The 27,341-nt window shown below is 41.7% G+C and overlaps 1 protein-coding gene across 8 annotated transcripts in view; it reads right to left on the minus strand.

Annotated features, from left to right (window-relative positions):
* Positions 1 to 349: 349 nt before the first annotated feature.
* cnot1 (CCR4-NOT transcription complex, subunit 1) overlaps positions 350 to 27,341 on the minus strand; it is a 33,302-nt gene continuing 6,310 nt past the window's right edge. Inside the window, exons 3-49 of one of the 8 annotated variants that reach the window (XM_028586174.1) lie at positions 25,694 to 25,786; positions 25,437 to 25,505; positions 25,197 to 25,251; positions 24,500 to 24,703; positions 24,162 to 24,330; positions 23,595 to 23,721; positions 22,433 to 22,543; positions 21,040 to 21,210; positions 20,679 to 20,806; positions 20,060 to 20,300; positions 19,799 to 19,918; positions 19,372 to 19,494; positions 19,068 to 19,219; positions 17,955 to 18,105; positions 17,594 to 17,807; positions 17,086 to 17,211; positions 16,427 to 16,551; positions 15,972 to 16,258; positions 15,798 to 15,876; positions 15,414 to 15,668; positions 15,125 to 15,265; positions 14,848 to 15,027; positions 14,500 to 14,616; positions 14,288 to 14,398; positions 12,821 to 12,898; positions 12,340 to 12,517; positions 9,673 to 9,827; positions 9,224 to 9,520; positions 8,941 to 9,081; positions 8,691 to 8,795; positions 8,393 to 8,512; positions 7,924 to 8,118; positions 7,670 to 7,812; positions 7,334 to 7,442; positions 6,952 to 7,121; positions 6,516 to 6,587; positions 5,987 to 6,218; positions 5,643 to 5,891; positions 3,617 to 3,780; positions 3,314 to 3,431; positions 3,086 to 3,187; positions 2,799 to 2,972; positions 2,461 to 2,610; positions 2,185 to 2,365; positions 1,723 to 1,855; positions 1,508 to 1,642; positions 350 to 1,296 (exon numbers count right to left, since the gene is read on the minus strand). In XM_028586174.1, the coding sequence (XP_028441975.1) occupies positions 1,218 to 1,296; positions 1,508 to 1,642; positions 1,723 to 1,855; positions 2,185 to 2,365; positions 2,461 to 2,610; positions 2,799 to 2,972; positions 3,086 to 3,187; positions 3,314 to 3,431; positions 3,617 to 3,780; positions 5,643 to 5,891; positions 5,987 to 6,218; positions 6,516 to 6,587; positions 6,952 to 7,121; positions 7,334 to 7,442; positions 7,670 to 7,812; positions 7,924 to 8,118; positions 8,393 to 8,512; positions 8,691 to 8,795; positions 8,941 to 9,081; positions 9,224 to 9,520; positions 9,673 to 9,827; positions 12,340 to 12,517; positions 12,821 to 12,898; positions 14,288 to 14,398; positions 14,500 to 14,616; positions 14,848 to 15,027; positions 15,125 to 15,265; positions 15,414 to 15,668; positions 15,798 to 15,876; positions 15,972 to 16,258; positions 16,427 to 16,551; positions 17,086 to 17,211; positions 17,594 to 17,807; positions 17,955 to 18,105; positions 19,068 to 19,219; positions 19,372 to 19,494; positions 19,799 to 19,918; positions 20,060 to 20,300; positions 20,679 to 20,806; positions 21,040 to 21,210; positions 22,433 to 22,543; positions 23,595 to 23,721; positions 24,162 to 24,330; positions 24,500 to 24,703; positions 25,197 to 25,251; positions 25,437 to 25,505; positions 25,694 to 25,786 (7,029 nt within the window). In that variant the 3' untranslated portion in view covers positions 350 to 1,217. Of the gene's footprint in view, positions 1,297 to 1,507; positions 1,643 to 1,722; positions 1,856 to 2,184; positions 2,366 to 2,460; positions 2,611 to 2,798; positions 2,973 to 3,085; positions 3,188 to 3,313; positions 3,432 to 3,616; positions 3,781 to 5,642; positions 5,892 to 5,986; positions 6,219 to 6,515; positions 6,588 to 6,951; positions 7,122 to 7,333; positions 7,443 to 7,669; positions 7,813 to 7,923; positions 8,119 to 8,392; positions 8,513 to 8,690; positions 8,796 to 8,940; positions 9,082 to 9,223; positions 9,521 to 9,672; positions 9,828 to 12,339; positions 12,518 to 12,820; positions 12,899 to 14,287; positions 14,399 to 14,499; positions 14,617 to 14,847; positions 15,028 to 15,124; positions 15,266 to 15,413; positions 15,669 to 15,797; positions 15,877 to 15,971; positions 16,259 to 16,426; positions 16,552 to 17,085; positions 17,212 to 17,593; positions 17,808 to 17,954; positions 18,106 to 19,067; positions 19,220 to 19,371; positions 19,495 to 19,798; positions 19,919 to 20,059; positions 20,301 to 20,678; positions 20,807 to 21,039; positions 21,211 to 22,432; positions 22,544 to 23,594; positions 23,722 to 24,161; positions 24,331 to 24,499; positions 24,704 to 25,196; positions 25,252 to 25,436; positions 25,506 to 25,693; positions 25,793 to 27,341 lie in introns of all 8 variants that reach the window. The other 7 variants (XM_028586177.1, XM_028586176.1, XM_028586175.1 and 4 more) reach the window with 7 other exon arrangements.

The raw sequence follows: 27,341 nt of genomic DNA on the forward strand, positions 1-27,341 counted from the left end.
TTAACGGTCAATTCTTATTTTAGTGGTGCCTTTTATATTCAGTGCTCAATTTGTCCATAAAAGAAAGTTGGAAAAGATTTCCTTTTGTTTCAAATTCAACAAGCAAATTGTTGTATTGTATTGTGGAAGAATACTGAAAGTAGCAGAACTGAGTACATTTTAATATCTATGTATCACATGTAATATCGTTTGAGATCTTAAACATAATCGCAGATCGCATATTGTTCTCATATGGTGCAGCCCTAATGTATAATGAATTATGTTTATAAAAATAGACACCTACTTTTGAAATACCAGGTATATTAGCACCATCAACTTACTCTTGTAGTCCTGAATGAACACAGATGCCTTGCAGTTTGAATGCTTTATTTCCTGTATGTATGCATACTGCAGTTAAGTAGCAAGAACTAAAGGCAAACTAGAAAGGACTACAAAATACAACACATGGACCAATACATTTACAAAACATTCAAAATGTTACAAAATGGGCTGTATTGGTCCTTCTATTGTTGTTCTTCAATTTGGATCTTTGTACAAATCGTCAAGATACGATGTCGCCATCACTTTGCACAATTTACAAGTGCCAGGGAGAGACTTCCAGAGCCAGTTTCAAATGGACAAACCATCAGCAAACTGTCTCCACCGACACACCAGGAGTAGACCCCCCCACACCCCACCTGGGAGACTAAACTTCACCTTCCTGTCCCACTCAGGGATAAAAAGGAATCAAATGAAAATAGCAGGCAGCTTTTTTTTTCTTCAATCATCTACCATTCAGCCTCTGAAAGCAAAAAAAAAAAAGTCAGAAAAAGGGATTTGTGTGGGAGGGAAGCAAACCAAGAACTTTGGTAGTGAGTGGAAATATGTTTGGATGTCTTTACATGTCAGGATACATTTTGACATGTGCATTGCTCTCCACACATCTACTCTCCCGTTCTCCCTTTTTTCCAATATTTACATCAAAGCATCAAAAAAAGTATATCAAACAACATGTCCCAATCCATTCTCTCCATCTCAATTCAGCCCCGAAGGGATAAACAAAAATTTTTTTTAACTCTTTAGATCCGTGAGCAGTAGTCATTCCATCCACATTTCAAATGACTGTGGTTGCCAGTTTATCCAGTGCCAACAGTAAAGAGAGGTGTTTGTGTATGGTGGGGGAGTGGGTCAAGGCTGCGGCATCTCTCCCGAGGGCTACGAGCTGGCTGGTACACAGGCTAGCTGGCACCAGTGCCCTCCATCACCTGCTGGGCCTGCTTCTGTCCCATGCAGCACTGGGCTACAGACTGGAACAGCCTGAAGAGAGGGAGATGACATTAATGTCTGTTAAACAGCAGCAGAGCTGGCCCAAGATAAGGCGGACATTACTTTATATATTTGTATCATCATCAAAATGCTCCCTAAAACAGCAACGATGCATTTGCTCTGCTATCAGGTATTGTCTGTGCACTGTCTCTCAGTTATTGTAAACAAATGGGACAACAATGGAGTCCAACAGGGAACCTACTTTTCAATCTCAGGGGCACAGTGCACAAAGTCGTGGCTCCAGAACTTGAAGGCAGGGTTCTTGATCAGCTCGATGAAGGTGATGAGGAGACCCCATGGGTGAGGCCTGTTCACTATCAGCCTCTCCAACAGAACCCTGGAAGAGAGGGAGAGAGCTTTAACTAGCGGCACTCTGTGACGGTTCGACGTATTCCTTCCGCTGAAGTTCAGACTCACCTGGTGATCTGCTCCTGGATGGCCTCGGTGTTGGCCTCAGCAAACAGATAGAGCATGGTGCAGCTGAAGTAGTGAGTGTGGCTGTTGGGGTAGCGCAGCTGATTGGCGATGGCGTTCAAGAACAGGTAACGACCTAAAAAAAAATTTAAAATAAATAAGACATGACGGCAGAAGCCTGATCAGAGTGCTCTGCTTTCGTTAAGCCCAGATGTTCATAGATGAACATCTAAATTCTGATCGCACCAATAACCTACAACTTAAAATTTCCCAAAAGATATTTGGCTTTTAACATGTACCTGCAACCTACAGAAGTTGGGGGAAACCCAAGTAATGTCAACCCCTTTTATAAGTGTTTTTGTACCGACGGACTAAGAATTAACCCACAGCAGAAAGCTTGGACTTGCCCAGCACTTATCTGCTATTTGACAGAAAACTGATGTGGTTTGGATGCTGCCCCCTTACCCTCAGTGTCCAGGTCCACGGCCAGGTTCTGGAAGATGTCCATGTGTGCAGAGTGGGTGATCGTGCTCATGGAGGGGGTGCTGCCTTTGTTGTGGATGTGAGCGATCGCCTGTGTGCCTACATACAACACCAGTGCATTGATCAGCTGGATGTTGTAGCGGTTTCCTGGCTCGTTGGACACCTGGGGAGGCAAAAAAATAGAGGACAAATTGTATTGTCATTTGTTGAAGTCTAATACTAGTAACAACTTAAAATTAGGTCCAACACTGCTCCTACCTGCAGGTTGCTGCGCAGCTCAGACAAGAAGGTGACTGGTGACCGAGTCTTCAGGTATGAGTCCAGGTCCTTCTTGAACTGGGAAGGCATAACACCTGTGAAGTTGGTGAGGATACGGGGCGCGATGTTGATCTCACTCAGCATGTCCACCTAGAGCAGGGGTGTTAATAAACCACACATTTATGAGATCATTTGTCAGTCCAAACAAGGCTGAAGTAGCCCTGCTTCTGTAGGCTTGTGTCAAGTCAAAATAAAAAAAGGTATCCATACCAAACCACACTTTCAAACACCTGTGAATGTATAATTAACAGCGGATCTTAAAGTGTGTGTCTCTTTACCTTGAGATTGGGTGTGAAAGGGTCAGGGAGCCTCATGTTGCGTGGAAAGGCACTGAGGATGAGGTTGCGAAGCTGGATGCAGTTGGGTGGGATAACATCACAGAAGCCGTAATGGTAGTCACACAGGAACTCTGGGAAGTCATGCAGCAGGACCAGGAGCACTCGCAGTGTGCCCTGAAAAAAACGGCAGGCGGAGCAAAGAGATTAGTTTTTGTTATCGTTTCGCTATTGTCAAACGTGGCTGATACACGCAGTTATTATTACACTGAGGAATAATGAGAGCGCACCTTGTAGAGGATTTGCATAGGTTTGTTGAGCTCTACATTCCTCAGGAATGGGGCCAGGTACTTGAAGAGATCAATCAGCAGCTGTGCATACATGGGCCAACCCTGGAAGAGAAGATCAGTCTATTAGATCAAAATTCAAGAAACCACAAATATGGGCAGCACCATTTATGTATTAACAAGAATAAATGTAATGTGCAAATTGAATAGTCTTGTCTTATTCTTGCACACCTTCTGCTGCGGTGTGTGCGCTAGCATCCTGGCGATGAAGATACGATGGGAGATCAGTTCCAGCCAGGCGTACACAAAGCCGGGTGCTTTGGTGGGTCTCAGGATGTGGAAGGTGTTGCTGCACAGGTAAAAAAGGAAACTGAGTCCAACCCGTAGTGTAGCAATCATATATAGACTATTAAAACATTGTCATTTTGAGCACAATATCAGCACTAGCTGAGCTGCCTCTATTCCACACACTGAGCAGCGGTTCCTGGCAGGACGTCGCCCTGCAGATATGATCGATCCATGTGGATGTCTTACCAGAAGGCGGTGAGTGTCTGGAAGTTGATGGTCTCCAAAACATGTTCAGGAGCGTTGAGCTCCAACAGCAACATGATGAAAATGCGGTGGTATGGCAGCTGTTGGAATTCTGTCTGACGGACATCATGGTCCTGAATCAGCACCCCAACTACGATACCCAGAACCTATAGGAACAATGCAGAGCACAAATCAGAAAAAGTAAAGCAGCCGGTCAAAGGCTGCCAGCAGTATCTACAGAGGAGACTAGCATTTATATTGTCTGTGGCTGTTGAGATTTTATAATCAAAAAAGGGAAATTACAATCCGGCATCAAGTGAGCAATGAAGGATTCTGAGATGCTCCGACAGGTATTTGAAGAAGGGCGATTCTTCAAACTAGGTTTTAAACAGGTAGTTGAATGAAGTTATTAGTAGGGGTGCACCGATCAGATATTTGGATCGGGTATCGGCCCCGATATTGACAAAAAAAAGCTTTTTTTCCACTCCATCGCAGCACCGCGGCCCCTGTTAACTGCGTAGCCTTTTAACTCATGGTAGTAACTTTATAACACAACTATTAATAACCCACAACTAACTATCTTTAAAAAGGATAAAACCCATAGCATATAACAATTTGAGACAAACCGTTTCTAACACTAATAATTTTACAAATGTAGCTACACCGCCGAATGGCATGCTGGGTAACATTACAGCTGCTAGCCTAGCTAGCCAGGTAGCATAACAGTCTGTTAAGCTGGGAGAGGCTCCAGTCGCTACTGCACATTCAAGAACCGAGAAGAAAGTTAGCTAGAGGATGAAGAAAGACACCAGAACAACGTGTGCTCAAGAGAGGAGCCGTCTGTTGTTCCCAAGTTTTTTGTTTCTAATAAATCGGACATAATTTAGCCACTGTTGTTGCCCGTCGCTCTAACGTTACTCAGCCGTGCTAACGTTACTGTGCTAACATTAGACCTGTCACTTAAAGCATGCAGCGGAGCAACGTTATGAACGCAATCCACCTTCGGTCCCACTACAGACCGTTGAGAAAGACGGGTTCAGAGCAATGATTAAAACACTGGATTTAAGATGTCTCGCCTCGCTGAAATATGTCCGCCAACCTGTTATCATTATTCAAAGCTACGTTCAGTCCCCCACTACAACAACACTACAACCTAACTTACCTGTGGCCAAGGTAGTGTTTATACAACTAGCTTACAACTATTTTGTTTTGAAAGGGAAACAATGTTAAAGTTGTTTGTATGTGTATTCATTCAATTTTAGTTTATTTTACTACTTTGCAGTTTGCACAATAAAAATAGTTTAGCTTCTGTAACTGTTTCATGGATTACCCTTCATATAAAGTTATTGTATAATGTCGTGGAGCCAAACCCTTTAGTAATAAAAGCTTTTAGTAAACATGATGACATTAACATGTTTGAGATATTCGATGTACTCCTGACAGTAGAATAAGCCATTATAAACCTATATAAAGGTGGCCCATTTTTATTTAAATTTATTTTAAGAAGTTTGATTACATTATTTTCGATTTGAATGCAGAGTTGTTTTTTAAATAAATAAAAATTCAATACATTACATCTATGTTATTATGTCTTAGTTAGGAAAGTAATGTTTAGTTAGGAAGGTCTGGTGCCTTCACTCTCTTCCATATGGTGGAAGGAAGGTATAAGGTGGAAGTTATACAGTTTATTATTAATTCAGCAACGGTATCGGATCGTATCGGGTATCGACAGATACACAAAGCCCTGGCATCGGTATCGGGACTGAAAAAGTCGGATCGGTGCATCCCTAGTTATTAGCCCTTTGAAAAGGTTTGAGAAGTCTTCAACATGCATTGCTGATTCATGTAGCAATCATAACCCTTCATTTTTAGCAGAATAAACCTAGTCACGCATCCGGCGGGCTCTTGAGATCATACTGTGTTTAATTACCACAACTGCAAACCAATTTTCTATAATGTGCTATAATAGTTTATATTTTGGACAGTTTGGTCACAGGTGCTAGATCAGGCATTTCCTTTGCTTGTGTACCTTGTTGAGGAGGTTGATTTTTGTCACTGTGTTGGTGGCCTCTCCAGAGTGTTTGACAAGCAGGGCTATGAGCCTAACAAAAGCATCCAGGTTGTGGTAACACTTGGCTCTGATGATGGCTGCACTGGCCGCTGGGTTGTGCTGCTGCTCAGCCTGTGCCCGATAACTTATCTCCACACACATTTCTGTGCACAGCCGGAAGAACCTGGTGATCAGGTCATCGGTCTTCAGGATGCCCTGCTGGTGCATCTGGAGGAAAAAGGAATTAGATGATTATTGAGGAACAAGGATCAGCGCAACTTTGGGTCATTTGGACATTACCTAACTGGTAAAAGAGTGTTTACCTGGCCAACGAAGGCAGAAAAAGCTTTGGTGCTATCCCTGCCAGCTGCAGCCGAGTGGTACAGGTTGACCCATTCCCTCAGGAGGTACTCTGCCTTCTCCCTCAGGCCTGGGGGATCATCGTATTCTGAAGCCTGTGAAATCCCAGAGTGCATCATGAAGTTGGGTCCTCCGTGGGCCCGGTCAATCATGGCCTCATAGTTGGAGCGAACAACATCCATCAGCTGGGGAAGGCTGGGGGAGGAGAACAACAAGATGACAGAGAGTCAGTTTTAACCCCTTTCACATTAGTCATTTGATTTTTCCCAAATTTGGTACAGATAAGACCGTGATTTCAAGGTAAAATAGCAAATTAATTAATCTGACAAGAAACTTGTAATCTATGGCATATCATTAGGTAAATTATGGCAACCAATTGTTTTAGTGTAAAGCACAGATACATTGAATAAGCACAAACATTGATAACCTGTGGGTTGTAAAAGCACCACAATCTGACCAAGTGGTATAGAATATATATATATATTTTTTTACCAAGTTGTTGTACACCCCACTGTCTCATTTGGTGTCTTTGTTAAGCTTTGCTGTTCTTGTTCTGCTGTATGTCTATTAGTGTGTAAGTTCATTGAGAGAAACAAAAAACAGAGTCAAATTCCTTGTATGTGTTCACATGCTTGGCCAATAAAGCCGATTCTGATAGAACACAAAGAACACAAAGCCATGTTATCATGACCAAATGCTTCAAATATGGATGCTGCTGCAAAGAAGCTACACATTCTGAAACGTGGATGCTTCACACAAATCTTTAACCCAGCAGCACAGAGGACCTATACAATCACCACAGTTTTAAGGTGGACGCCCAAGATCGTATAGATCCGTGTTCAAGACATAAGGGACAACCTGAAAACATAATGCCTCCAGTCGTGGCTATCACCGGCGCAGAGGCAGTTTTAACATTGTAGTTGTTTACCCCTCAGGTGCGTTGGCTCTGGAGTGTGCACAGGTCCTCATTAAAGTTTCAATTGTGTGGAAGAGGTCAGCCTCTGTGACATGGCTGACACTGCGTTCATCCACCAGAAGGAGCTTCACCAATTGCATGGCAAATGCAACAGCCATGTAGTGCAGTCCATTTTCCATTGACTAGAAGGAAGCAAAAATCAACATGAGCTTGTAATGGCAGTGGAAATGTTACTTGGCCAGACTATCTATTGATCATTTTATTTATTTTGTTAAAACACTGAACTATAGTGGATCTGATTAGGACATGTTAACACTTTCAACAGAAAGAAAACACTAGACTACACATCAAAGTGAAATCTAAATAGTAAATGACTCAATTCTTAAATGTGTACCTGTGCCAGGTGCAGGTCATACTGCTGCATATTCACGAGATGGTTCCTGATCAGAAGCTCCACTGCTTCTACGTTATATTTGTACTCATCACGGCATTCAATCAGACACCTGTAAACAAACCCAGGCAGAATATTACAAAATATCCTATACATGTAGCAACTTTATGTCATGCACCATAGGGGGGACATTTTAATTCTTTTCAACATTCCACAAATAATTGTTCAGATTTATAATAATATACCCCAAGGCCAAACAACGACTTCGTAGATTTCAAATTAGTGAGGGTAAAGGGAGCTTAACAAAAGAAACATGGGATAAATAATTGTGTGAAATACCTGGTGATCTGCTTATTGCACCACTGTGGCCCATAGGCCCGTCCATCCTGTAGGGCTTTCAGCACCAGCAGGTGGCACTCCCTGTAGCGGAGCAGCAGGTCTGCATCAGCACCACTAGTAGCATCCAGCAGACCTTCCACAGCCTGGGAAATACAGGAAAAAACTTATTAAAAAACAAAGCATGAATTAATCCTCCACCTTTGCCTCCCTTACACCATTTCTAAAGACTGCAATTGTAAAAGTAAGTACCCTACCTTCTGCAGAAGGCCAAGTGCGGCGATGCCGTCCCTGGAGTTCCTAGCCAAGGCCACAGCTTCCAGCAGGCTGCGCAGAGCCTGGGTCAGCGGGTTCATGGCGAGGGCTGGAGGGATGGCATGAAGATGTTGCTCCAAGTCTGCCATGCACTTATCGTAGATCTGAGCCACATCATCTGTGGCCCATGCCTGTTGCTGTTAACAGAGATACAGAGAGATGGAATTTAGTTATGTGGGTTTGAAACTGCAACACAACTTTTTTTATTTATTGTTATTAACACAAGAGGCACTTAGTTAAGCGCTGGCTGTTCTAGTTTCTTATACAACATAATAAGGCTTACGAAAATGATATAGGGTAATCTTTAATAAATAAAATTGTCCTTTTTAATAGGCACTGTAGTCCCTTTCAAACTTACCTTTTCAGCTCTTAAGTTTGTTTTGGGAAAAAAAAGAAAAAAAAGAAACCTACCTTCATGGGCTGAGCCAAAAAGCCAGTGGGTTGAGAGAGATCATTGCTGGGTAAGAAACCTGGAACATTCCTGGCAAACTCCTCATATACAGCCAGTTGCTTCGGGTCCACTCCTCCCACCTACAACACAAAAATGCATTTTGTTATGCCGCTTTTTTGTGTGACTGTGTGTACCGACTGTGAATACACTAAATCATGATCCTGTCGGACACGTTTGACAGATCCAGTAACTGAGGTAACAGTAAATTATGTTTGGATATACTGTATATTGCACAACTGCATGTTACCGTGATCTTACCTTGAGTCTGATCTGCTCAGGCATACGCTCAGCCTGGTACGTCAGAACAACAGGATCACAATAACGACGTCCCTCTTGCCGTGCATGCTTCCTCAGTTCAAACTCCTAAAAGTCAAGTTAAAAGAACCAACTCAGAAATTAGACACTAATCCATTTTTACACGTCATGCTGAGGTGACACTAGCAACAGTACACGTATCTGAAAAACCTTTATATTAACGTCTGTTGATCTAGTCTTCCTCAAGTCTCACCGTGGCTAGTCTCTTGTCCATTTCAGGGCCAGCCTTCTCCACGGCTGTTTTCTGAATGAAGCAGCAAGCCAATTCACAGTTGTCTTGAGCAATCCTGGCTGCAGCCTCTTCCATCATTTCCCTCTGTTGAGGGGTTGGGGCCTGAGGGAATAAACGCATTCAGTTAAACAAGCAGGAATGGTACATGGGAAAGAAAGCTCTGTCTACACTTTGTCTTTTTATAGATTATAAAACACTTACAATTAAGCACATAAACCCTCATGTAGTCAGTCATTCAGCTTACCCTTAGTGCAGCAGCAAAGCTGTTCTTAAGGTTGGTGGCGATGCTCATGAGCAGGGGCTCCCGGCAGGTGATCATGGCCATGCCAGCAGTCAGGTTTCTCATCATGTGGTGGGCAGCCACACGCATGCGGGACTCCTCTGAATCCAGGGCAAAGTCCTTCCTGATGATCTGCTCACAGGTTGTCATAGCTATTTTGATAGAGCGGTCAACCACAGGGTGCACCAGCTCCTGCACAGCTCGCTCAACTGACTGCCGTACACACTGCTTCAACTGGGGATGGGCCTGTAGCAGAGGGATCTAAAGAGAAAAGACAGGGGAGGCAGGACAGAAAAGTCAAGAGGAGAAAAACAATCGAAAGCAACAGGAGAAAGCAAAAAAGAAGGCATTCGTATTTTTGTTTTGTTTATGTGGACTTCTGCGTCAGTGGTTTGCAGGTACCCGACACTTACGTTGACAGTTATATTGATGTGTGGAGCCAGACCTGCCAGAGCATACACATTGATGTCGTGGTAACTGAACTGTGGGGTGGGGGGCCCTGTGGTTGTGCAAGTTGTGGTGGTGGTAGCTGGGGTTGAGGGAGGGGCTGCGAATGGAACAAAGTCTCCTGTTGGTCACAAAACAGTAATTTGATTAAAATCACACGAAAACATTTGATTATCCAGACATAAAAAGTAAGCAAGCACATGGGCAACAAAAACAAGTAACAGTAAGCTTTGAGTGAAACATATTTTAACAGAATTCTTAAAGATTATATGACAAAACTAGACAAGGGGAAATGGTTAAAATTATTATTGTAATAATCATCACAGCATTCGTTTTGATATTTATATGTTAACATTATTTACTTAAAAAGGTGCTCTAAGCGATGTCAAGCGTTTTAAGGCAACAACATTTTTTGTCACATACAGTAAACATCTCTTCACTATCCGCTAGCTGCCTGTCCCATGAACACACTGTAAAAAAAACACGGTCTCTGTAGACAGCCCAGGCTCCACAAACGGCAACAAAAACAAACCGTGCCAACCTGCACCATGAAACAAACTGTGTTCCAGCCAATAGCCGACAACAAGGATTTGGGGGTGGGGGTCGGGGGGTTAGTGCACGGAAGGGTGGGAGAGGGGACGGGATGAGGAGGAGGGAGGGAGGGGCGAACTAGCCTCCGTTTTGTTTGACAATACTTCGAACGTCAACAAGAAGTGACGTCACCCAACATCGCTTAGAGCACCTTTAATATTCAAAATAAAAAAACGATTAACTCAAGTTCATCCTATTGACATCAATTGTTTTAAATAGGCATTTCAGACTTGGCCACTGTGGGCCACAATGCGTTTCTTTAAACATTTGGGAGGGATAGTCACAGAGATGAGAGTAAGTTACACATGGGCAAGTCGCAAGCAAGTCTCAAGTCTTAACCTTCAAGTCTCAAGCAAGTCCAAGTCATTTTTTGTGACAATCAAGCAAGTCAAGTCATAGCTTTGGTCAAACAAGTCAAGTCATAAAAAAGTTTTGATTTTTAAACAAGCTAAAGACAGTGATTATGAACTGCTGGAGTTTTATTTGCATTTTTTGCAACTGATATTAGGCCAACAATAAATCAACATTGTTCAATATGCCTCAAACATGACATTAAATCATAAGTCCAATAATATTCTTCAAAAATGGCTCACTTTCATGAGACTGAAACACATCCTTTAACCTTTCCTTCTCTTAAAGAAGGAAACATTCTTTACGAGTAGCTGAATCCCACCACCTTTGCTTATCACATGGAATGGAAAGTATATATTGATATTTGTCAGTGTATTTGTGAGTGAATGTGTGCGTGTTTGAGAAAGAGAGCGTGAAAAGTTATTAATATTGGTGAGTGTATGTGAGAGTGCGTTGTATGTGTGCCTAGCTTTATTCACATACTTACGTCTGCATGTGTTTGAGTGAGAGAGTGAGAGAGAGAGTGAGTGAGTGAGTGAGTGAGTGAGTGAGTGAGTGAGTGAGTGAGAGAGAGTGAGAGAGAGAGTGAGTGAGTGAGAGAGTGAGTGAGAGAGAGAGTGAGTGAGTGAGTGAGTGAGTGAGAGAGAGAGAGGTTTGTGTTGTGTGTGCCTAGTTTTATTCGCTCAACAAAGAGAGGAGGGTGTGATTATTCATGGCCCAAAACTGAAGGGACTTCTGTCCATCACAAATGTCCAAATAGTGGTTCAGCTGAATATGGGGACTGGAACCCGAATCTCTCCCGATTTGAAGTGTCGGATGAAATTCAACGTCGGAAATAAGTACTGCAGACCTTGCAAACTGCCATACGTTTTCTCTTTGCCTGGTCAGATGTGTAATCCTAATAGCCAAACTTTATTATTTTCTGTGCAGAGGGATAGGCGCCGATTTATGTTTTCCCCCGTGGGTGCTCACATGCGCACACCTTTAAAAAAAAAAGTGTTTGCATTTCAGAACCTTAGGAAACGGACAGCGGCCAACACGAACACACACGCCATAATAAAGCCAGGACAGCGCCACTTCTCACAAATACAGATAGGATTGGAGATGAGAATTTTAACTGGCACGTAACCGCGATCAGCTTCGTGGGAAATTAAGAATCAATGCCACCGACATAACCAATCACACTATGATAGACGCTCCACAACTGCAGTGTTTAATTTTAGATTCACGTAAAAATGAACTGGCAGTCTGGCACTCGTGGGCGGTCAGTATTTTCCGTGGGTGCTCCGGAGCTCGAGCACCCACACGGTACCGGCGCCCATGAGAGGGATCCATGACGTTAAGTTAGCCTACTAGCCATAGCCAGTGTTGTTTACTGACGGTCTGCCGATATCAAGTCAAAGTCAAGTCGAGTCTTTTATGAATGTTAATCAAGCAAGTCTCAAGTCATAGAATTTGCGACTCGAGTCTAACTCGAGTCAAGTCATGTAACTCGAGTCCCCCATGTATGGATATTCATTACTGGGGTGTATGAGAAAACATCCACCCTCTGGATTGATACATATGATATGCTAAAAGCTAAACGGACAAACAAATCCAACTTAAATTAAAGTTGTAGCTTAAATCATTCAAAATTTAGACACAGTATGTAGAAAGGAGTGCAAAGTTAAAAGCAAATGTGGAGCGCCCACCTGTGGTAGACACTGGCAGCATCTCCTCTGGAGGCTTTGCCTCTTTCTTTGGCGCAGACAGCTGCTCCTCCAGGCTCTTCAGCTTATCTTTGTCCTTCAGCAAGTTTCCTGGCTTGAGATCATTGATGTCCAAAGACAAGTTCTTACACAGAACTTCAATCTCAAACTTTAAGTTCAGCTGCAGTAAACAAGAGAACAATGTAAGAAATAATTTAATTATTGATAAATACTGTTTCTGTATTATAGCTGGAACTGGCAACAAACAAGTTATGGACAATTATGCAATAGGCCATGTAATATAGAATGTATTGGCTGACAATGTTGAATAGAGTTGGGTTACGGTTAACAAGTTTAGTTAAATACTGTTTTGTAGCATGACCACTTCAGATCTGCTACTAAACCAATTTTTTTTAATCTATTATTTTGAGAGATTGCATTTCCAAGAGCTGCCTGCAGTTAAGTGTGGCTATATAGATATTACCTTGAGGTCATGTTCTTGATGCAGCTCAGCAAGAACATTCATGATGGCCATGGTCCAGGGGTTCTGGGGCCTGAAGACCTAAAACATCAGAGACACACACGCAAAGTTAAAATCACTATAAATAATCCACAGAATCTCTAACAGTGGAATCAGGTAAGCACAAGCCAATTTTATTAACCGATTAACTGTGTAAAAATATGACAGCATGACATACTGGAAGTGGTATGAGGAATGTCAATGGCAGGGAGACACCTATCAGTCTAAACCAGTGTTTCTCAACGGGGGCGTTGTTTGAAAGCTAGTTTAAACCAAAGATTCACAATAATACATGTTTAAACTTAAACATAAACAAAAAAAATAAGTGGTCTGCAACATTAAAACCTGCCAGTTTACAGCACTGCGACTGGACGAGACGGGTATCCTAACTTTTCTGTGCTTCTGTCAGCTTTGTTTGGCGCAGCTCCGTGCTGCCTTCATGGAAACGGGACGTAAAAGCATCATCTTAAAAGGAGCTCTGTAGCTACTAGTGAAGCTGCGTTCAGATAAGAAAAGAAAAAAAGCAATCGCCGCTACGTCCTGTTGTATTCTTTAACCCCTCCCAATGTAGCACAAGTAGACTATATTTCACAGTAACAGTTTTTCATCAGATGGTTTATAGAACACAATGTTTCCTACTGTACCTGAATGCAGCTTCATTTCACGGAGAAAGAAAAAAGACGTGCGAGAGAGATTGACTGTGCTTTGTTGTTTGGCAAACTTTTAGCTGTTCCATACACTCTTCAAGTCGTTTGTCATCACCCAAATACTTTTGTGTGCGTGCATAGTCTTCTGCTTTTACCCTTTGATAAGTGCCAGCTTGTTTTCCGTTGGAACAATTCGATTTTAGATTTGAATGAAAAATAGATTTGAATGTCAAATTGCTAGCTCTTTCTGATTGGCTACTGTTAGTGTTTGTAATAATAATAATACATTTTATTTAAATCACATTTCATGACAACCAAGGTCACTTCACAAAACAAAAAAGGACATTCAAAAAGGACATTCAAATTATAGTCCTCTTAGGTGCTGAGGTTCACACCATGCAGCAGGCCTTTTGATAATACCTAATTATAGTTTGAATGTTACATATCTAGTCTTGGCTAGATTGGCTGCTGTTATTTAATTTGAATGTCAAATGGTTGCATTTTTTTTTTTTAAAACCTGTAAATAAATAATTTCTATGCACATGGCTTTTTTGATACTTGGGAAACTAATACATGTGTTGTTTTGTCATTCAATTTGATTTTTTGATTATTTTTGATAACAATAGTAACAATAATAGGCCCATATTAGGGCGTAATCATTAATATTTGGGGCAATTAGCATACATAATATTTGATGGGGGGGCGTTCGGGACCTGGATAATGGATAGGGGGGTGCTGGCATAAAAAAGGTTGAGAATCACTGGTCTAAACCTATTTTACTAACCATGCTTCGTAGACTGGACTCCAAAACTTTGGCCACAAAGGGAACCACGTACAGTAGCTCCTGCTGGCCTTTCACATAGGCTTCCAGTAGCAGAGACTTGACTTCGAGATCCTGGAAAAAAGGAGAAAGATACATCAGCCAACTCGAAAGCCAACAGGAGACCCACCACGTAACGAAACAACCAAATTATTATCTTTTTAACAAATTCTTACGGTGTAAAGAATAGGCTTGTTTTTGGCCAGTGTAATCATTCCCAACCAGTGGCCCAGGTTCTTCAGCAGGGAGCGATCAGAGAAATTGGCAGCTGCCTTGTCAGATGTCAACAGAACCTGAAAGAAATGGAGAGGAGTATCAGTATTTTGCTAATTATAAGTTCTTTAGCAGTGCTGCAACTGATCAATAGGAACAACAGAGATATTTTACACTAAGCAATTAGGGGCAGGCAAAACACTAGAATACACAAAAGAAAATGATATTTATAGTAGACCGCAAATAAGAAAAATGAAACCTTTGAAGATTTTAAAGCACTCAAGTTACCATTTTATCCCCCACCGTTTTACCTTTATATTCCTGTACGTCTCATTGAGGACCATCTTCACAAACTCAGGGTTCTTGAGAGTGTCCAGAAAGTTGGAGTAGAGACCGTGGAAGTTGGGCTCAATGCTGACACGCTTCATCACCAGGTACTGAGACACCCACGGCATAAACTCTTCCTTCACCGTTTCTTTCAACTCCTCAACCTGAAAAAAATAAATAAAAAATAAATATGGTTTAACAACCTTATTTGGCCATTACGGTTCTTGAGATACAGTTATGTTTTGTCGGTTTCCACTTTACCTTCTGTGTCATGTTGGACTGAGAAAGGTTGTTGAAGATAAACGCAATTTTCTCCTGGACATTCTCTGGAGGCTCTACAATCCTTTCTGTTTGGTCAGTGGCCACCAGCAGGGTGTCAATGTTGGTTGTGTTTATGGAGGGCTGCAGGTGGGAACAAGAACATTTACCTTAGAAACAGGTGCAAGTCTATACTGGATCTAGTTTTTGCATGCAGAAAAACAAACCAATTGAAAGCATTGACAAGTCACATATTAGGGTGTGTAGACATTAACATTAAAGCCAAACTCACGGGCACATCCTTCTTAAAGGTGCTGGGTGTTGGTCTGGTGATGGTAGGGGTCTTGGCTACCGTGGTTGTAGTCGTGGCGGTGGTGACTAGAGTGCTGGGCTGACCTGGCTGTGGGGCTTTGGGGACACCAGGTTGCTGCGACTGTGCCTGTGCTTGGACTTGTGCCAGTGCCAGACTGCCGGGGGTGGTGATGGAGCCTTGCATCTTCACCGGAGGGTCCCGTGACTGTTGGCCATACTCGATATACTGCACACACAGGATATTGAAAGGAGCAGAGCGAGAGATTTAATTTATCTGTATTTGTGAATCATTTTCTGTAGTCACAGTTGGGATAAAATAAGACATGAAATGGTGGGCAAAGATAAATTAAGGAAACCTGGTTACCTCTTGTAAATGGTGGGGGAATTGCAAGAAGTGGGCAATTGAAGCCAGGTGTTGACAATATTGAGGATAGTCCTTTAGTCTACAAATATGAAATATATGTTAGTCTGAGACAAGATGACGGTTACTTTCATACTCATTTTACAAAAAAGAAAAGAAAAAAACACATGTCAATACCTGTTTTTAAATCTATCTAGGGCAGCAATTCCAAAGTAATACATTTTGGATCCATAGGGTTTTCTTAAGGCTTCAAGAACATATCGGAGGGCCAAGCCCAGGGCCATGTAGGTGACAAGACCCTTCTCAATAATGCCACCAAAAAGGCAGGCAGTGATGTGCAGCTCCTTGTCTGGGTATTGGGGGAAGAATCTGTATTCCTCAAACAAGTTGCGAAGCATGCAATTGAACACCTCTCGCTCCCGCTTGATGGTTGAATCCTTGAATCTCTGCAGCATTTCCAGTACCTAGGACAGGGACAATGATGTAGTGGGAGATGAGTTACTTTGAAGAGCAACATTACTGAGAATATGATAGAATTAATCAACAGCAGCCAGTAATTGCCTAAAAGCATGTGTGAGTGTGATTTAGGTTAGTGATTTTGGCAGAGACAAATGAATAATAGCACTACGTACCTCATCCACAGACATAGTTGGATGAGGTGGATGGTTGTAGATGCGCTGAAAATAACTGTTTGCTTCGTCGTCTATCTCCTTACTAAAGTGCTGGTTTGCCTCGGGCCAGACCTGAGAAAGGTCAGCTGGAAAAAATAAAGAGTAGAAAGACATTTTTAACCAAGACTCATTTACTTGAATGTTGTAATCAAACAGTGATGAAGCAAGAGCCAAGTTATTAGCTCATTAGTGAACATCATAGTGCAACCAAGTGACCCATCATGAATCCAAGAGTATTTTAACTGATCAAGTCAGGTTAGACCGCTTTGACTAAAAAGTAGACAAATTACATTCAAGTGTAATTTGTCTAAGCAGAATGAATGACTGATCTGTATTTCCTCTAGAATAGACAAATTGTATATGCAAGTTGTACAACATGACATGAAAAAGAAAGTTAAGTCATACCTTTAAATGTTTACAAGAGGTTAAACTTGCTTTAAAAAATATGTTAAAAGGACTTGGTAAATTTCTTACAAAACTTGTCTTGACTGTATTTGGGAGGCACACTAAAATGCATTTTTTTTATTAACACAATAAGCTTCATCACTGCAGAAGAAATACATGGCTGAGCAGCTTAGAGTGGGCTCTCAGTCACACTTCTACATAGGGCTTCATCTTACTCTGCTGAAAGGTAGGTGGGTTCAGGCCTGGTGTGCTCATCTTCCTGGTGCCAAAAGGGTCGGTGTTTACCGTTGGCATCCCCAGACTAGAACCAATACCAGAGCCGATGCCTGTGCCCAAAGGACCTGAAAGAAACACTAATCATTTAAATCCATACCTACATCACCTTCTAAACTACAATAATTTGTTCCGTTTTATAGGGATAATGATTGAGTGACCAAACAGGGTGTTCTGCCAAATTTGTTAACCCTTACAAAATGTTTTCCCAGTTACTTTTTCTGAACTTCCCAACTTGATACAAACTAAGTTCTAAAGTAAGCTTTACCAAAGTTTGCTTGGGCATACTGTATGCACATTATTTACACAAGCATTTAGCAACAGTGGAACAAAAACATTTGTTCAAATATGAACCAAATGGCTATGATAGTGAAGCTTGACTTGCTGATTTAGTATGACAATGTGTCTTGGTTGTTTGTCATGAAATGAAATAATTAAATAGCATAGTACCAGAGTCCATACCAGGGAGCTGCGAGGACAGGCTGCCAATGCCCCCAAATGGTGTGCTGGGGTTGGGGTTGGAGAGTGGTGGGAAGGCCTTTGCTGGGGACTGGGGATTACTGAAAGCCGAACTCAGCGAGGTTGGGAAACCTTGCATGCTTTGAGTGTGGGAAGTGGCTGTGCCCCCCAGGTTCAAGGAACCCATGCCAGACAGAGAGTCCATCTGAAAGAAACCAAGGAAGAAAATAATAAAGACAAGTTTTTAGAAAGTTAAGAAAACAGATCTGTTTTGTTGACACCTATTTCCAACACGAGAAGGCATTACAAAGTTTGTCTGCAGACGCATGATGTGGCTTCCATATGAAGATACCTGTACAGGAGAGATGGCATCCAGGCTGCTGGTGCTGGGAGCACGTCCCTTTGGCATCACCCCTGGTGGTGGTTGTCGGGCTTTATTCATTACATTGCTGCAGTTAGCAACCATGGTAAGGATCGTCTCTGACAGCTCCTGGGACACGCTCCTGAGCAAAAAAAAGGGAACAAATCTTAAAGTTAAAAAAAGAAAGAAAAAAGGTAACTATACTGTGATAAACTTCACATTCTTTAGAAGTCAGCCTTAATGTGGTCAAAACACCATCAAATGGCAACTAATAGTTAGGGTTGGGTACAGCTTGGGTTTTTTCCAATACCGGTGCTAAAGCAATCATTTTAAAAACGCTGCTGGTGCCTAAACTGATATTTAAAAAATAAATAAAAAAAAGTTTAAAAACAAAAAGCAAAATTGCTAAGGCCATATGGTCAAAGTTAAGTTAATGATTTATTAATAATGTAACTTATTTCACTAGTAAATTCCTGTTTAACGATCAAAACAACCACCAGACAGGAAAAGGGGATTTTACAATAACTTTGAACGCACCACAAGGCTACGAATTTCAGTGAACACTGTCTGTTTGTCCAACAACGGCGGCTGCAGACCGTTGTGTTGGAATCCTCTACAGTAAAATACAGTCACACTTTACACCATTTAACGTTAGCGGTCAGCATTTTAACCATGTTTAAAGGTGCTCTAAGTGATGTGATGTTTTTTAGGCTACAACATTTTTTGTCACATACAGCAAACATCTCCTCACTATCCGCGAGCTGACTGTGACAAAAAATGTTGTAGCCTAAAAAACGCGTCACATCACTTAGAGCACCTTTAATCCAGCTACTAGCTAACGGTAGGCTAACATTACCTGTTGTCAAGGGTACGGTTAACTAGCGTCCCGTGCAGCGATTCTTCGGTTGCCTGTAACATTCCTTTCGGAGCATCAGTGAGCAGCGCAGGCATTAGAGTGGCACAAAAAGGAGACCTCGAAATCCGCGTTGCTATTTTGTCAACTAGATACCGGTCGTTTAGGCACCAGTGCCATATTAGCACCAGGACTCGGTACCCAACCCTACTAATAATACAGTGATGGGACTAAGCAAACTAGGTTCTCACCCAGCACAGGACTGCAGGCAGGCCAGCATGGTGGCTAAGGTCTCCGGGGGCAGCTGGGCACTTTTGGGCTGGTCCTTGTCTGGGGCCAGACCGCCCATAATGGATGGACAGCGCCTCTTCAGGAATGTCACACACGCCTGGATAAAAGGTTCCTGACAAAACACAAAATGATTGTAAAATACAAATGTTCTTAGGCAGGTATTCTCAAATACAACATAAACAACACCACCAACAATCTATTGAAATTTTTTTTTATTATTTTTTTTATTTTTTAAACGGTACGTAAATCAATATGAAGACATACCCCATGCTCTCTGATTTTGTCAGTCAGCCATTTATCAAGTTTGAGGTATTCACGGCGAGAGGCAAGTGCAGCAAGGTCAATTACAAAGGCAAATGGAGTACCATTCAGCAACATCGATAGAGACTGAGAAAAAAAAAAAAAAAAAAAAAAAAAACACACACTGGCTTACTGACCATGAAAATGATACCTACATTTACGATAAAGTGGGGACCACCACAGGATATATGGCCCTATGCCCTCTACTTTGTCTTATTTTAATATAATGTTGACTAAAACTAGTAAATCATAAAGAAACAGGGAGGAAAAGTATTCATTGTACCAGTTTAGTGTGCTACGACACAAGTGCCTAATTATTCTGCTTTAGCTTGAAGGTTTTAAGTTCAGAGAAGTCACCATATAAGTGATTATTTAGTTTATTCGGACAAACCTTCAAGTCCTGGGCCACGTCCAGGATGCGAGACAGCTTGGCCTGGTCATACTGCTCCCCTCTCATGTACCACTCAGCCATTGAATGCATAATTAGCTGACGGATGGAGGGAGACTGTCCCTGGAAAAATAACAACCAGGTATTATAAGTACACACGTTTTAATAAGAATATAACCAAGACAACAAAAAACTTGAAAGTACCAAAGGTCACACAGGACAAAATAATGACCTCTTGACTTGAAACCAACAATCAACACCAACCTGTCCATGCCAGGCGTAGTGCAGGATAATGGCAGAGTTAGGGTGGTTGCCGAGGAAGATAGGCATCAGGGTAGAGATGAGCTCATGGCGCAGTGTGTGCCAGGAGGTGGAGATCTGCAGCAGTGCCAGCACCAACATGTCAGGGCAGTGCTTGATAGGAAAGCTGAACAGCTGCTTCACCTGCTCATACTGGCCCACCTCAGACAGCCTAAGCAGGCTCTCCACCAGGTCCAGACTTTTCCTGTGAAGAGTTTAGGGCAGTCAAACACACTGTAGCATCACTACAGCATTGACATTGTAACTTCCTGAGTAAATCAACACTGAACCGCATTCAGTAGGTCAAACTACATTTCTGAACATAAAGCAGGGTTTCCCAAAGCATACTATAGCAATCAGCTATAGATAATGTATGTTTGACAATGGTGATTTTTATTATCACGATATTAGATATGTTATTATATTGGATGTGCCTTGGGGGAAGCATTGCTTAAAATGTAGAGTTGAGTCACAAGCAGCAAATACATTTTAAGCGTTTTAAAGACTAAATACTTCAGAACTAAACACAGTAAGGAGGAATACGCAACTGAAACACCCTTCTATGTAGCAAAAAGCTCCATACCAGGTGGCAATCTCCCTGTTGTCATCCTCTGGTGGGGCCTTAAGGATGTCTATGGCCACAGTGTGGCAAGGGTAGTCAGCAAAGGAAAACACTTCTGGGCTCATGAGGGAGTGCTGAATGAATGACAGCTGCAAACAGAAACCAAGCAATTAGACATTTAAAGAGGGAATACAAGGCTCAACCTTAAAATCACTCAAACCCCACTGTCTGGACAGAGAAATCAATTCCTACTTTGCATTAAGACTCTTCTTTATTAATCCTACTCTCTTAGACAGCAATACATTCCATTCAATCAAGGTTGGAACTAGAATTAAACACATGAAATTACATCATCCAGATGGAGCAGATATTGGTCAGTTACCTGTCCCTCGGCGTGTTTCCATGGCCTATAGATGAGATCGACAGGAAAGACCTCCATGCCCAACCCCCTCTGAATGCCATACACCACTATATGCAGGCCTTTACTGTCCCGGACTAGAAAGCCTGGGTGGTCCAATTCGTATGTCACCTCTTTGAAGTTCAAGTTGGGATTCTAGGGAACAGATAAAAATTGTGAAACCTCAGCAGGTTTGTTTTTTAAAAGTAAACTGGTACCAACTTCAAATTTCTGCAACCTTCAGTGTTAGGTTTATGACAGGATAGTGCATGTATTACCTTGTGTACTGATGACAAAATGTAAAACCAGGGTGACACTAAAATGCTGGACACAAAAGCCTACAGTACTCTTTGTTAAAGAATCAACAGTGAGAAGAGGATCCGACTCATGGCCCTTTAAAATGCAAAACGTTGGTGCAGATGAAATGCCATGTAATGGATGGAAATGCTGAAGTGGAGTTGACATGCAAATTTAGTTTTAACTGCAAATTGTATTCTAATGCATTCATCCTTGCCATTTAAAACTATATTTGGGGAAAGTATGTCAATGACAGTGCGTGGAAAGTAAACAATGTTTAGGAAAAGTTACTGCCAACTATAAGCCTGTTCAGACCTGGCCTTAACATGCGTCTCAGGTGATCCGATCACAAGTGGATGGCTTTAAGTATGTCAGTTCATACATTGCATTAAAATGCATCTTAACATGAGTCTCAACATGCGTCTCGAGTAGTCACTCAAGACGCACATTGAGATGTTGTGATCTCATTCCCTGCTCTATATGTAAATAAAGTTTGCATATACAAAAATAATTTGTTGTTGTAATAATATATGATTTATGTGAGTAACAACTGAAATTTTTGTGGTTTTTAAGTTTAGTTTCTTTCCTGCGTCACCGTTTGTACTTTCAGTTATCTGCTTCATTTTACCGTTTCACGTTCGCTTTTAGCTGTATAGGAGCCATGTTAAGTTACTACTGATTAAGACCCAACAGTTTCAGATTTTGCTGCTTTATAATAAATAAAATGGGACTTATTTTGAAGAATTCACAGGTAATGAAATGTGTTTATCAACCGTTTTACAGCTGCTTCCCTTTGACCACTCACTCAGGCTCACCGGCTTCTAAATAGCAACAGCAGATGGTGCGACCTAAGAACAGGAATTTCTGTCCATTTTCATGAATTCAGGTACATTTTATGAAGCTAAAAACAAGGTCATGGTCTACCGATTTCCGACCTCCATGCCACCAACACTGCAGCCTTGTCCAGGCAAGGGCAGGGCACAAAACTCCAGAGGGCCAGGGAGTGATCAGATCACTCAGGACAGATGTTAACGCCAGGTGTAAATGGGGCCTATTTAAGATAAACTGATGGTTCACTTACCACTTCTTTCACGACATCGATGAGAACCTCAACATTCCACGTGTGTGCTTGGGAGCCATCGTTCTTATCCTTACTATCGCTCCAGATACCACTTCCTGGAGCAGAGATGGACTGTGAGAGAAAACACAAAAGAATAGAAAATATAAGCTCTGGTGTGTTGAAATGTTAAGAATCCAGAAGCCAGAACACTCAACCAGAAATTAACCAAAATTTGAAATATTAAAAGTTACTGAATCAAGTGACTCCTTTCAAAAAAGGGCATTAAATAAAGAACTATAGTTGCTATCAATATCACTTTAAAAAGGGTACTGTCATTTTTGAAACCCTATATATTACACAGTCATTAATTAAGCAACTCTCCAGCTCTATAGAGTTTTCTAATGGAGGTACATTTTATTTTATGATACAGTACGTCTGGGCTGGTTTCATAAATTTTCATTAGAAGTGTTATAAGATCTCGCGAGACTAAAATGTGTCTCGCAATTCTCTCTCTCCCTCTGAAAACGCTTGGTTACGTTGTAACCTTGGTTCTCTGAATAAGAGACTCCCCACCGTACATATGGAATAAGAAACTAAGTTATACAGGAGATAACTAAGTAATTTGAGTTTGTGGCAAAACCTTATCCTCTGGTACGTATTACGTAAACCAGAAACAAACCGCACAAGGAAGCGTCGCGAATAGCCGCAAAACGCCGGGAAGTGGAGCAATTTCCATTTTGGCGCCCATGTTATCCAATTTGTCCAGCTACACCGGCTGTGATCAGGTGTGGAGAAGCCACAGTGCAGCCGGATACTTTACAAAATAAAACAACTTTCAAAATAAAACACAGGTATTTTGTGCCTTTGGCTGTCTTGACTGTGTCTAGCGAGACACGCAATCAGGTAAACACACACACAGACAGAGAGAGAGATGCGCACACACAGTTTGGAGTAGCCCCACTTTAGGTTGTTGGATAACTACCGAAAACACACAAGGAGCAAGAAAGAAAGAGCGAGAGAGAGAGAGAGAGCCGTGCTGTAGAGTGGAGAGAAACAAGTTTAGATAGAGGATCGCTTTGTGAACGGCTCAGAGAAACGCCAGGAACCAGGCGCTGGCAATCAGGCACAAATCTATGCTTTGCCGGTGGTGGGTTTCCGCCGTTACACAAATAAAGCAACTCACCTGTAGTGGGATGCCATCAGTTAAGCCAGAGTGGGTGCGAGCCATCATGCCCAGGACCCTGGCTACCTGGCTGGCAGTGACCTCCCTCACCCCATACTGAAGGATTATGTTTCTGCATTCATCAAGACTGGAAAGAGATAGGGACCATTATTTTGAACATTCACATATCAATTTAAACGCCACTGAAATTGTATAAGGTATAGGACAGTCAAAAAATTGGGCATATACATAGTTTTTAGCTCTAAGATTGGCAATTTTTAACACTTCTAATGTTGCAAAACATGTTGATAAAAATGTGTTGTGATACATGTCCAGATGTGTCAACTGCATAATGGTGTAGTGTGAACTGTGAGTCTGTGTATGGGAGTCTGTATTAGGAGTCTCAACCATTTAACATGCAGGCAGTAGCACATTGGTATAAAATTTTGCCTAGTCTGAATGCCCCTTAAATGGTCTTTCACATAATTACACTGCATTCACTGGAGGATTTGAATACACGATTATTTTAAAATTATAACTTGTGTTAACTGTAAAATGTAGCTTAGAAGAATGTAAACATGAATTCACCTAGCACAGAAGCCATAGCCAACTTCTTGCATGAATTCTGCAAGAGAACTCTCCATCATGGTCTTAGCTAACTCCCCCGAGTCTGGCAGGATCCTGTCCATGAGAATGTCCCGTTTTTCAGGGTACAGCAGTGGTGCAAGCACCACAGGGCAGCGCTCCTGGGGGAAATCTGAAATACAACACACAATCAAACAAATGTGGCACAGTAACACTGAAAAACAATTTGTGGACAGATTTGTACCATTTTTATTCAGGCTGACAAATGCATCTTTAACTTTAGGTATCTTAAAAGTTTTCAGGATCTGAAGGTGTTGACCACCACCGCACGCCCCCCATACCTCGGCAAAGTGTCTTGAGGAAGGCGTCAATCTGCTCTTGGCCTACCCCACTGGCTCCCTTCTGGCCAAACAGTAGATGGGAGAGCAGTAACTGCAAGACCTCTATGGCAATATCTTGGAAGCCACCTTCCTGATTTCCTCCGAGATCTGCGTCAACGTATGACCGCAGGAGGTCCGGAAGTTTCTGCTTGATGAACTGCGCAGCTGAGAAACATTAAACACAATTGTTTATTTAAAGTGATGTGGGCATCCATAAACATGATTCTGATTATTTAGACACCTCATTCCTGTATGCCCATGTGTTACCAATCTTTATCACAACTTGATGAAAAGCAGCATTCACTTATAAAGAAAGTTCATTAAATTGCTGGGTAGACAAAAAAGAATGCCAACTTGCCCATATTGCATGGAAAGTGTAAAAAACTCAACTCAAAAAAATAACAAAGGATGTTTATATGCTTTGCACATTTCAACCAAGGTTTAATGCAAGACCACACCACTACAAAGGGCCTTGGCAATTTGTACCAACCTACTGTTTTAACTTTTTGAAAAAAGTCAGACTTATCTGCAGTATGTCAAATATTTTGAAGTATTTTAATAACTTTTAATGCTTTTCACAGTAACGTGTATGCCCATTTAAAAACAGACCATCTTTGCTACAGTTTTAAATATGTCAGGCTCTACTAGAATTACTTACCAAAACCACGAAGGTCTGCGTTACTGGAGTTGAGCAAAGCAAGTCCAAATATCACCTGGGAAATAAATGACAAATGATTTCTAATATGTTTTCCTACTTCAGATAGACTTCTTTAGGTCACACGTGTTCACAGTCAATACTTCCTAACTGCCAAATGTAAACCATTTACTGTAGGAACACTGTCCCAGATAAACACGTCAAGACTGGTAAATAACGAAGCCCATTGTAGAGCTGGCTTACCTCTTGGACCTTGCTGAGCTTAAGAACTTTACTCAGTTGAGTGAATAAGTGGGCCGATGGCTTCAAACTCTGAAAGACAGTTTAAGTCACACCTTAATTTTCAGCAGATTGTAACCTGTGACTATTTTCTTGCTTGCTTGCTTGCTTGCTTTTAGTAGTATGTCTTTACTCAACTCAGAATGCATCCATCAATCAGGGCTGTCAAACTTTCAGGCTACCACAGTAAAAATACAGAAATTCTGCCATCTGCTCCTTACCTTCTGGTAGTGCAGGGGATTGTCAACGGCGTAACACAGAGTAGCGATAAAGTTTGGCTTTGATATCAGCGACACACACTCCTGAATCAGAAACTGTGTCTTGGGCAAGTTGAAAACCAAAACGTACCGAGAAAAAGAGAGTAAAGAAAACAGAGGCAGGTGAAGAATAAGATAAGACAGTAAGTCTGTCACAAGAATCAATATGAAACCATAAGCGATAAACACTCAATTGTGACAATTCTACCACAATCACAATGTGGGAAAAATATATACTACTACTATAATACTATTAAGATGGTAAATTGGAAATCATTTATGAAATACAGGTTTCCCAGTGATTCCATTTTGAGATATATGCACCAACAGGGGCAGACATTTTTTATTTCACAGTGCCTCAGCTAAATGAACTAAAAACAACAACACGGCTATGTTTTAGTGTCATTTATGGGCACACTATTTGTCCTCTGTGTTTCACTAAGGCGCACACACACACAAAAGTTTGTTTTATAACTGTATTAAAGTACTTTCTTAGATAAAAACAGTGCAATGTTGTGTTACATCAAATTAATTAATATCCATACAATTTTGGCAATCACTTCCATTTTCAAATGTCGAATCATGGTTACTCAAGATCGCCAGTCTGACAGGAAGGCTAAATTGAACAAGCAATTAGACCTAACTTATGCAAACGTTTGTGGAGCGGTTGCAGAAACACTATGCTCCCACTATAATCAAAACTGGCGAAACCGGCTTGGCTGACCCGTTTGGTAAGAATGACCCGCCCTACTGTACTTCTAGCTTAGTATTCTTACCCTAACCATTCTTAGTGGTTTACACGCTTTTTGTGTTTATGACTAGGGGTGTGCCAAAAAAACAAATCGATTCACAGAAGAATCTAGATTCTCATTTGCAACGATTCAGAATCGATCTGAAATGTCCATGAATCGATTAAATAAAGAAATAAAATCAGCTTGCTGTTCGCCTCCATTTTTGTAACTAGCCTATACGGGAAGTCTGGACGTCACCACGCAGCAGTTGTTTGAACGTGAGCAGCAAATCACTAAAACAAAGAGGAAGCAAATATGGATGAGAGAGAGATCCAACCAGCCCCATCTTCACTTAAAGCTTAAGTTTGGCGTCATTTCGGTTTTTACCGAATGCCTGGAAGCACTGCGCTGGACATGACACACACAGTGTGCAAGCTTTGCAAAACAAAGACCAAGTACTTCGGCAGTACAACAAATGCGCGGGCTCATATTACTAGGCATCACCCGGAGCTCAGCAACACGGAGCAGAGTCAGCCGCCAGCTGCAGACCAACGCACACTGCAGTGTTTCACGAAACTTCCTGCCAACTCCGAGAGGGTAAAAAAAAATAACTGTCCATCGCCTGCTTCATTGCCAAAGACCTAAGGCCTTACAGTGTTGTGGAGAACGAGGGGTTCGTCTGCATGTTACAGACAGCGGAACCGAGGTACACCATACCGTCCCGCAAGTTTTTCACTAAGACAGCTGTGCCACAGCTTTACAATGAGACTAAAAGAAAGGTCGCCAGTGCCCTAACTGAAACTACCAGAGTGGCACTAACATGTGATGCATGGACATCAAGAGCAACCAAGTCTTTTGTGACATTCACCGCTCACTACATA

Source organism: Perca flavescens, chromosome 8, assembly GCF_004354835.1.
Source record: "Perca flavescens isolate YP-PL-M2 chromosome 8, PFLA_1.0, whole genome shotgun sequence".
Lineage (NCBI taxonomy): Eukaryota > Metazoa > Chordata > Actinopteri > Perciformes > Percidae > Perca > Perca flavescens.